The sequence below is a fragment of the Alosa alosa genome, chromosome 15 (genome assembly GCF_017589495.1).
Source record: "Alosa alosa isolate M-15738 ecotype Scorff River chromosome 15, AALO_Geno_1.1, whole genome shotgun sequence".
Taxonomy (NCBI): Eukaryota; Metazoa; Chordata; class Actinopteri; order Clupeiformes; family Clupeidae; genus Alosa; species Alosa alosa.
This window is the reverse complement of record NC_063203.1, coordinates 31,988,111-31,998,333: the sequence shown is the minus strand read 5'-3', so window position 1 is coordinate 31,998,333 and position 10,223 is coordinate 31,988,111. Positions and strand designations below refer to the sequence as shown.

The 10,223-nt window shown below is 42.7% G+C and overlaps 1 protein-coding gene across 1 annotated transcript in view; it reads right to left on the bottom strand.

Annotated features, from left to right (window-relative positions):
- Positions 1-740: 740 nt before the first annotated feature.
- Positions 741-10,223, bottom strand: part of naalad2 (N-acetylated alpha-linked acidic dipeptidase 2) — a 40,874-nt gene continuing 31,391 nt past the window's right edge. Inside the window, 4 exon segments of the mRNA XM_048263870.1 lie at positions 741-1,235; positions 8,251-8,343; positions 8,566-8,647; positions 10,020-10,223. The exon segment at positions 10,020-10,223 is cut by the window's right edge and continues 61 nt beyond it. Of these exon segments, the coding sequence (XP_048119827.1) occupies positions 1,046-1,235; positions 8,251-8,343; positions 8,566-8,647; positions 10,020-10,223 (569 nt within the window). The 3' untranslated portion in view covers positions 741-1,045.

The window sequence follows — 10,223 nt, the reverse complement described above, 5'->3', positions numbered from 1 at the left end:
CTGGGGCTGATATCTAGTGTGCTAGGGGCAGATCAGTAATATCTAGTGTGCTGGGTTATCTCGTCTGCACTCTCCGTATTTTCATTTTCAAAGGGCACTTTGGGCCAGGGCATTCACACACACACACAGGGCATTCAGCATCACAGGGCATTCAGCATCACAATAATAACACGAGCAGTCATGTCACTGCAGACCCTCACCCCTATCTCTCTCACACACACACACACACCCCGATCTCTCTCACACACACACCCTATCTCACACACACACACCCCTATCTCACACACACACACACACACCTATCTCACACACACCTATCTCATGTAGGAGGACTGAGATGTGGGTCTCACACACAGGTCATGTGATATGTCTTAATTGGGCCCCTCAATCATACCCACAGGTCATGTGATATGTTTTACAGGTCATGTGATATGTCTTACAGGTCATGTGATATGTCTTTCACAGCAAGATGCCTTAAATCTGTTGATGGTGATGTCATATTTGTATGACTCAATCTGTCCATTTATTTCCACAAAACCTGTCAGAAGTCATCATTTAAGGAGTTATTTTTCAAATTTCCCAATTTTTGATTTCAAAACACACACGCACACACACACGCACACATACACACACACAGATAGTGCCTGTCTGAGTGAAGGGTAGAATGGTGGCTTTCAGAGGTAAAACCTCATCATCTGAATCGTCATTCTGAAGTCAAAATGCAAAATTATAATTGGCTGTACATTTCAGTGGATTTTATTTGAAGAAACAAAGAATATAAAATCCATGAACTTCTGTGTGATTTAACCTGACATACACACTTTATACACACTTTAACTTCTGTGTGATTTACGCAGCACAGGGCATGATGGAAGCGGTTCCCTGTAGTCCTGCAGACACTCATAGGTGTTTTTCCGCTGATGCTGGTCGTTAACAAGACTGTAGGTCACATGGTCGGGGTGTTAAGGTCGTAGGTCATGGGGATGGGGTGGAAGTGGTGGGGGTTGAAGGTTACGCAGGCGGGGAGGTGGTGGGGGGTCGAAGGTCACGCAGGCGGGGTGAGTGTCATGGCTGCTGCCTGCACTGTGAAGGTGGCGATGCTGATCTGGCGCTTGACCTCGCGCCAGGCAAGAGGGGCGTCCACTGCGTGCTCGATGCCGAACAGCGCGTCGTAGATACCCGGGAATGACTCGCCCGCGTACTTATTATGACTGCTGGGGGCAAAGATGACATGCCTACACACACACACATACACACACACACAGAACACCAGGGATGAGTGCACTTCTCAACTTCATCAGATACACAGTTGAGCTCATACATTTATGAACCCATGCTTAAAGTTGACTAAAAAGAGCAACCTTTAAGGACACCAATTTTCTTAATGAATGAAGAATGTATCGTAAATAAATAAATGTTCTTCCTTAAATTACAGGGGCAATAAGTATTTGACCCCTATGTTAAATTCCCATAGCCTGGAAAATCCAGACCCTGATAATCTAGAAAGATTAAGGGTCTGGCAAAGAACAATGTAATGGCCCAACTCGAGGGGACAACAAGCATGCATTTAAAAATCTCACTGCACGCAATTGGATAACACTAGACCATGTTTACTCTGAATGATTTGGGACTTCGGCGACGCAATCGGATAACACTACGACCAATGTGTACTGTCCTCCAACGTTGCAGCGCTGTCTTCATCAGTTTAGCCGGTTCCCCGGAATGTTGGGGTAAAAGTAACGTGCATCATTGCTTATTGCCAGAGTGTCTTGCAGAGACAATTCCATTGTGCTCTCGCGAGAACTCTGGATTTCCAGGGTAAAATTCCCATAGAGGCAGGCAGATTTTTTATTTTTAAAGGCCAGTTATTTCATGGATCCAGAATACTATGCATCCTGATAAAGTTCCCTTGGCCTTTGGAATTAAAATAGCCCCACATCATCACATACCCTTCACCATATCTAGAGATTGGCATGGTGTGTTTTTCAGTTAGCCTATTAGCTGGTTTGATGCTCATTGAGTTCAATGCATGATTTTATATTCCTCTTTTTAGTCAACTTTAGCATGGGTTCAAATATTTATTTCCCCCACTGTACATACTCAAATCCCATCTGCATAATAAATCAAACTCTTACTTTTAATTATCCAGATGATAGCCTAAATAATGCTTTTAATTATCCAGATGAGCCTAAATAATGCTTCTATTTCATAAAACACCTGATAAGGTGAACTGACAGCATTTATATCCTGACCATAATCGTCCTGATGATGATGTAGCGAACTGTATTGTATATGATCGTCCTGATGTAGGCGAACTGTACTGTATATAATAACTGTGAATGAATAATGTGTAAATAAATAACTGTTCTTCCTTATAATACAGGGGTCATAAGTATTGGCACCCCTATGTTATTCCCATAGAGACAGGCAGATTCATGGATCCAGGATACTATGCGTCCTGATAAAGTTCCCTTGGCCTTTGGACATGATGTGTGTGTGTGTGTGTGTGTGTGTTCCCTTGGCCTTTGGACATGATTTTTGGGGACGTCCAGTGCGTCCAGAGCATCAAGCAGAAAGTTGAAACTTTATGGTAATGAGCTATGAAGCGGTTCAGTGACGGTTCGACCAGCAATCAATTCAAAATGTTGTGTACACAGTGTTTATACCGGATCTGTGTTTGCATATTTAATCTGTTTCATACACGTGTTTCAACACTGCATTTCGGTCGTATGCTTTTACCTTACCATTACCTTACGCATGTGTTACGTGGTTGAAGTTTTGTGCTTCTCTTGGCCTGCTCTGTCCCTATCGTTTATGTAGGTGGAGACTGGGTGTGTTGCTTTCTATTGACACACGGATGACTGCCTGTCTGAGGGCCGGCCCACTGGTATAAAAGCCGGCCCACTTCCAAGATGGCTCTCTCTCTCTCTCTCTTCCTCGCTCCTGACGGACGCTGGCTGGCACTTTTTAGTTTACTCCTTCTCTTAATCAAACTTTGTTAAATTATAGTTTAAAGCACATTGTTAATAGTTTTGGTATTGTAACTCTTAGTTGAGCGGTTGTAAACTTTCCTGCACATTTTTAGTTATAGGTTTAGGGAGTATAGGTAAGTTAGTTTTCCAGAAGACTCACGTCTTTCTTTTCTTGGGAGCGGCCTGTGCCCCAGGAACGGGAGGCAGGAAAACACCCTTTTCCACCAGTAAGAAAGATTGGAGTTTTCTTTTTGACTTTTCCTGTCCTGTCTATTTTGCAACCGTCTCATGTTTGTTTTGTGACCCATACGCTTTATCACCGGGAAAATCCCTCTATTGCTTATACCATCAAAGCATATAGAGAAATAAATACTTTTTCCCGTTAACACCGAAGCCTGTGACTTATTTATGTTACCTTTTCATATGATTTGAAGTGAATTCGTAACAGCATGCCAGTTATGTATCCACCAGCTGCCTGCCTGCAGCCTACTTCCAAAACTCCAAAGCTGCTTGCTGTCAGATTTGGTTCCGAGGGCACAAGTTCAGTGTATCAACAACACTCAATAACAGTTTATGTGATGTGTTAATCAATTAAATTCCCAACAATTTCACAACAGCTAGTTCTGGAGTAGGCCATTCAACTAGCCCGCTTGCTTACGACGAGACTCAGGCTGCGCAGTTGGCACCCGCTTCCTTATTTGGGTTTTGGGTTGCCAGGTTTTAGCCTATGACAAAACGGTTGAAATTGAAACTAAGTGTGATGTATGTGTGTAGGGTGTATTTCATACACAATCTGGCAACCTGAATGGATCAATGATTTGATGGCCATGCAAATTACGGGAGTTTTCCGGGAGAAATAACAAGACGGGAGGGTGCTGGGAGATGACCTTGAAATACGGGAGAAACACGGGAAAAACGGGAGTGTTGACCGGTATGAGTTGAGAGAGCAAAACCATGTGCAGTTCAGCTCCATAGAGCCCCTATCTTGGCGATCACAAACGGATGGTCAGTACAGTGGTGGCCCGTACGGGGATTTAAACACGCATTCTTTGTTCTTTTTGATAAACCTTTCCCTTTTCACTATCGATAAATTATCAGTCTTTTCATACGTTTCCTGTCCCTCTTCATGATGTTTGAACATCAGCTAGTAAATCTTGATTCAGAGCCATTAGAACCCACTAAAGGAGAAGGGAGAGTTAGACCGCACATATCTTTTAGTCACGATGGCCAGACAAAGCTTCCTCATGTCACCATTAGAGAACGTGTAGATCAGCTCACTGATTCCATTAGTTCCCTGTATTTTAGTGAAGATAAGAGGAGCAGGACATATGACAATAAACAACAGGAAAATGATGGAGAGGAAAATGATGAGGAAATTGATGAAGGGGAAGAGGATACAAATATCACAGTTTCTCATTCCTCTGTTTACCAAGTGGAGATACATGAACTTAAAAGGACTCTGAAAGAAACTAATGGTTGTTTGAATGATCTTGAAAAGCAACTGTCAGAATCAAATGCCAGTACAATTACCAGAGAGGGGTTATTGAGACAGACAATTGGTAATAAAATTGAGAATATTAAAAGTTTTGCTGTTGATATTGTTGCCAGTCTGGAAGATGCTGTTGTGCGCTGTTTGGAGATGAGAGATCATCAATGGGAATATAAGTTAAAACAGCTGAAGCTCGCCAGCACCCCAAAACTGTCTCCCGTAAGTCAGGTGAGAGAGGGGGCAGTGGGAAGGTTTCATTATGACTCTCAGAGTCCCTCTGACTTCCTAAGAACACCTAAGCTCCCCATTAAATTGAATTTTCCTGAATTTGGTGGTGATAGTGAGACAAAAGACCCCATGAATTACATTGAATTATGTAATGAGTTTTTAGATTTAAGACCCACACCGGATGCAGAAGTCTTGGCCACTTTGTCCTCAGTGCTAAAAGGCTCAGACAAAAGCTGGTGGATAGCGGAAACACATCCACACATGGGAAGAATTCAAATCTGCATTTTCAACAGCATTTCTATCTACTGATTTCATGCAGGAAATTGAGGAGCGATTGCGTAAACGTATTCAAACTCCAAATGAGTCTATTAGGGACTTTGCCTATGATTACAGAGCCCTCTGTCTAAAATGGAAACCTAATATTGAGGAGGTGACCGTAGTACAGTGCATTCTTAATAACGCCAATCCAAAGATTGCATCCGGCCTACGTGGGACAGTAAAGACCGTAGCTGAACTTGTGAAGGTTGGCAGTATGATTGAGAATGATCTGGCTGCAATGAAGAGTTACTGGACCAGGGTTAACAATGACAAAGGTCCTAGACAACCACAAAGGACCCAATTAAAAGTTGTAAAATCTGAGGCCCACTCCCGCATTCCTTCTAAACATCCCCTATCTCTCCTTGCGGTTAAGCTTTCCATTAGAGGCCTTCAGGGACCTGCTCTGCTGGACACAGGGAGTACATTCTCCCTGATGCGAAGTAGCTTGTGGCAACACATTAAGAAGCCCCAGGAAACCCTGACACCTTGTGGTAACCAGGAGTTCGCTCTAGCAAACGGAACGGCCAAAAGGGCAGTAGGGAAAGTTCAGTGTACTCTTGAACTCCATGACAGCTACTGGACTCATTCCTTGTATGTTCTTTCCGATGAAGATCTCGCATTCCCTGTTATTTTAGGATTAGACTTCCTGCAAAAAAGTGACTTGGGACGCGCTCTTAAAGGCCCACTTGACCAACTCCTGTCCAAAGTACTTAAGCCCACATCTTTAAAGCAAACCCTCATGCAGAGACAACAAGTGTTGTCAAAGCAAGTGGCTGAGAATGTGAAGAAGGCCCAAGACAAGCAGGCGAAATATTACAACCTAAAGAGGAAGAATGTGGAACTCTCGGAGGGGAATGTGGTGTGGGTCAAAGCACATCCATTATCCGATGCCTCAAAAGGGTTCACTGCCAAACTGGCACCTAAGTGGACAGAACCATGTACTGTACAGAAGAAGTTAGGGCCCCTGAATTATAAAGTCCTTTTCCCTGATAACTCCACAGACACTGCGAATATAGTCAATTTGAAGCCTTACTTTGGTCCTGCTCCCACCATGTCCAGTCTGGGGGGGGGGGACTATGTAGCATCAGCCACATAAATGGGCATATGATTTGATTAAGGCAGATCTTATCTATTGTTACATATCAGATGTGTTACTAAATATTTAGTAGGCCTGCCTCTAAGTAAAAGTAACAATTTAGGTTATCTCTCTTCATACTGTTTAAAACCTGGCCAGGTACTTTTTAGCTCTATTTCTATACCTTTGTAAATCTCTTGCTATCTTGATTATGGGCGTCAGTGATCCAGGACAAGTAAGCATTTAGCAGACGATAGGGCCCAGAACTGTCACTCACCTTTTCACTCACTCGCACCCACTTTTCCTGTTCTTGCCCTATGGCAGCGCTCACAGAGAGTCCGCGTTATGTTTTTAAAGCGTGGCGGGGAGAAAGCCGGGGAAATGAATGAATGAAGGGGTAGAAGTCTATTGGCGTTCTGATATCCTCTAATCGCTTCATGGAATTAATAATGAATTGTCCTGCTTTCTGTATACACCCGTTACATTGAATATCTGACTCTACAGCTGTTTTTTCAAGGAGGTGAGATCGATCATTTTTCCTTTTTCCCTTTTTCGCTGGAGTTTAAAAGACTGTCTTGTAACAACCTTGGACTCATGGAATACTATATTTTTTGGGACTGAAAGAAGATACAGAGTTTTTGTTGTTGGTTTTGTTTAGTGGACTGGCGCCATGGCTGGATGCTTATTTTTTTTTTTTGTTGTGCATCACGTTTTTTTGGACGATATCTCTCTCTCTCTATATATCTCTCTCTCTATATATCTCTCTCTCTATATATCTCTCTCTCTCTCTCTCTCTCTCTCTCTCTCACTCTCTCTCTCCCTCTATATCTCTCTCTCTCTCTCTCTCTATATATCTCTCTCTCTCTCTCTCTCTCTCTCTCTCTCTCCCTCTCTCTCTCTATATCTCTCTCTCTCTCTCTCTATATCTCTCTCTCTATATATCTCTCTCTCTCTCTCCCTCTCTCTCTATATATATACTATGTATATATATCTCTATATATATCTCTCTCTCTGTCTCTATATCTATATCTCTCTCTCTCTCTCTCTCTATCTCCCTCTATCTCTCTCTCCTCTATATATATCTCTCTCTCTCTATCTCTATCTCTATATATCTATATCTCTCCTCTCTCTCTCTCTCTATATATATCTCTATATATATCTATATATATATTCTCTTTCTTCTCCTTCCTCCTCACCCTCACGAGAGTGTTATAAATAAAGCCGAGCATTATAGAGATCATTTTGAACGCGTGTTTTAATGTACCCATGACGTTAATTTGTTGACAACCATTTGAGTTTGTTACAAGGCAAAAAGCTTAAATACATTCAGGGGTTTGTCAGTCATGGGTGTGTTTTAGGCGTTAACACTGATAAAAATAAGCTTTGTGCCTCGTTTCTGATGGTCATAATAAGCTTTGTGTTAGTCATAATAAGCTTTGTGCCTCGTTTCTGATGGTCATAATAAGCTTTGTGTTATGTTTCTGATGGTCATAATAAGCTTTGTGCCTCGTTTCTGATGGTCATAATAAGCTTTGTGTTATGTTTCTGATGGTCATAATAAGCTTTGTGTTATGTTTCTGATGGTCATAATAAGCTTTGTGTTATGTTTCTGATGGTCATAATAAGCTTTGTGCCATGTTTCTGATGGTCATAATAAGCTTTGTGCTGCGTTTCTGATGGTGAAAATAGAGCCCATAGACTGTTTGGTTCCTACAAAACATTTGTTCCAGTTACTGTTTGTAAAAGTGTTTTTCAATAGGGTGAATAACGTTACATGATTAGGTTATGGATAGTGGCGACATACAGGCTATACTTTCTGAGGTAGCTGCCAGATGCTGTCAATGACCATCATTCAAAATTGAGACAAGCCCAATTTCACATTTTTATCGTTTCTTGATAAAGTAATGTTTACTATTAAATGTAGTTATGTACATTATCCCAACGGTTCTTTTAAAATGTGACATATAACTGAGCATTCCAGCAGGCGCCTGGAATACCTAGCTGCCTAAACGGTGTGTACATGTTGCCGGTGGTGTGTTCATACAGTTAGTCTTTCAGAGACGAGAATGAGAGACAAGCCCAAGAGCTGGCATCAAACGCGTCAAAAGGCATCACAGGGATCACAATGCAGCTCTGTCTCACCCTTATGACATCACAGACACACCCACCTGTAGAATGGTCGCCCAGGCAACCCCAGTGGATCCACAAACGCCCTCTCAAGGTACATAAGCTGGTCATTCACCATACGCATCTTCAGATCGCTGTACACACACAAACACACCACACAAACACGCACACACACACATACACACCACAAACACATACACACACACACACACACACACACACACAGACATATACACACACACACAGAAACATGAGCTGCTGGTCATTCACCATCTGAACTTTTAAGCACTATACACACAGTGTCTAAGGCTGTGTGTGTGTGTGTGTGTGTGTGTGTGTGTGTGTGTAAAACCTACTTGCTAGTGTCGAGTGTATTCAGGCGTTGGTGAAAGTCCCTTGCTGCTTTGGTGAAGTTCTGCACTGCAGAGAACAGAGGATCTGAAAGTGACAGAGAGAGGGAGAGAGAGAGGGAGAGAGAGAATAGAAGAGAGAGAGATGGAGTGAGGAGAGAGAGAGGGAGAGAGAGAGATGGAGTGAGGAGAGAGAGAAGAGTGTGGAAGTGAGAGAGGGAGAGAGAGAGATGGAGTGAGAGAGGGAGACTATTACCCCATCATGCTTTTATGTTAATCAGAGTGCTCATCATTTCTATTACTGTTTATTCCAACACATGAGAAGATAGAACTCTCCACAAAAATAAATCAATTTGTCTCCATTTCCTACTCCAGCCCCTACTCTTGCCACTGTTGTGTATGTAAATGAGTGTGTGTGTGTGTGTGTTTGCATGCGTGCATGTACGTGTTCATGTTTATATGTGTGTGCGTGTGTGTGCCTGTGTGTGTGTGTGTGCGTGAGTCTGTGTGTGCGTGCCTGTGTGTGTGCATGTGCGTGCGTATGCCTGCATGTCTACTGTGTGCGTGTCTTTATGTGTGTGTGTGTTTATGTGTGTGTGTGTGTGTGTGTGACCATGCGTGTGAGTGTGTTTGTGTGTCTGTGCTTGTGTAATTATGTGTGTGTGTCAGAGATGGGGACTCGAGTCTGAGATTCGGACTCGAGACGGATTTAAGTCTCAAAATCAGTGCAACGTTTTGAAATCTAAATGTATCCATGTGTTTCTATTTCATTTTCTTGCTGCTTTGGGCAACGCTTGACGAGCTGCATGTCCCCTTAATGTGCAACCTAACGCACTCTAAAAAAACGCATCAACAGCAAGTCCTCCCAGAGTTGTGCCTTTTATCATTACTTTCAGTTACAATAACTTTGTGGTCGGTTCAACAACGTCTAATTTCATCAGGCATCTCAAAACGCACCCAGACAGGTCAGTCACTTACTTACTGTAAAGAGATGTTAAACTTAGCATATATAGTCACAGTAACAAGCTAACCATCGCATAGTGTTGTGCTAATGCTGGGAACATATTGCATCTTCATAGATGGCCATATGACATGCTTAGGTTAATATTTCACCAGGTCTGAGGGCTAGAGGGATGTGTTAAGTAGCAGAAGACTAGACAGTACAATGTCCTAAATTGGAGACCCAATTTAAGCTCTGGATGTAAACCAAATTAACTTAGCTCCAGCATGAGTGATATTTTCCTGTCACATCCACTCTCTTCATATTTCATATTTTATTTCAGAAAAGAATGATAGAAATGTTGCAGTATAGTGTAGCCGTCGGGGTGTGTGTGCGTGTATGTGTGTGTGTACAGTATGTGTGTGTGTGTGTGTATACAGTATGTGTGTGTGTATGTGTGTGTGTGTGTGTGTGTGTGTGTGTACAGTATGTGTGTGTGTGTGTGTGTGTGTGTACTCACCGAATGAGACGTTGTACATGCTGATGGCGTCGGGGTGTGTGTATGCGAGGTCTCTGATTACTTTTGAGTACTTCTGCAGAGCCAATGCATACTCCTCACAGTCCAGGGGGAGGAGCCTAGAATCAGCCAATCGGAAGACTAGCCCCGCCCTCACACGTGCCACCGCTTCTAACCTCCTGAATGAGGAGTCGTACCACACAGCCA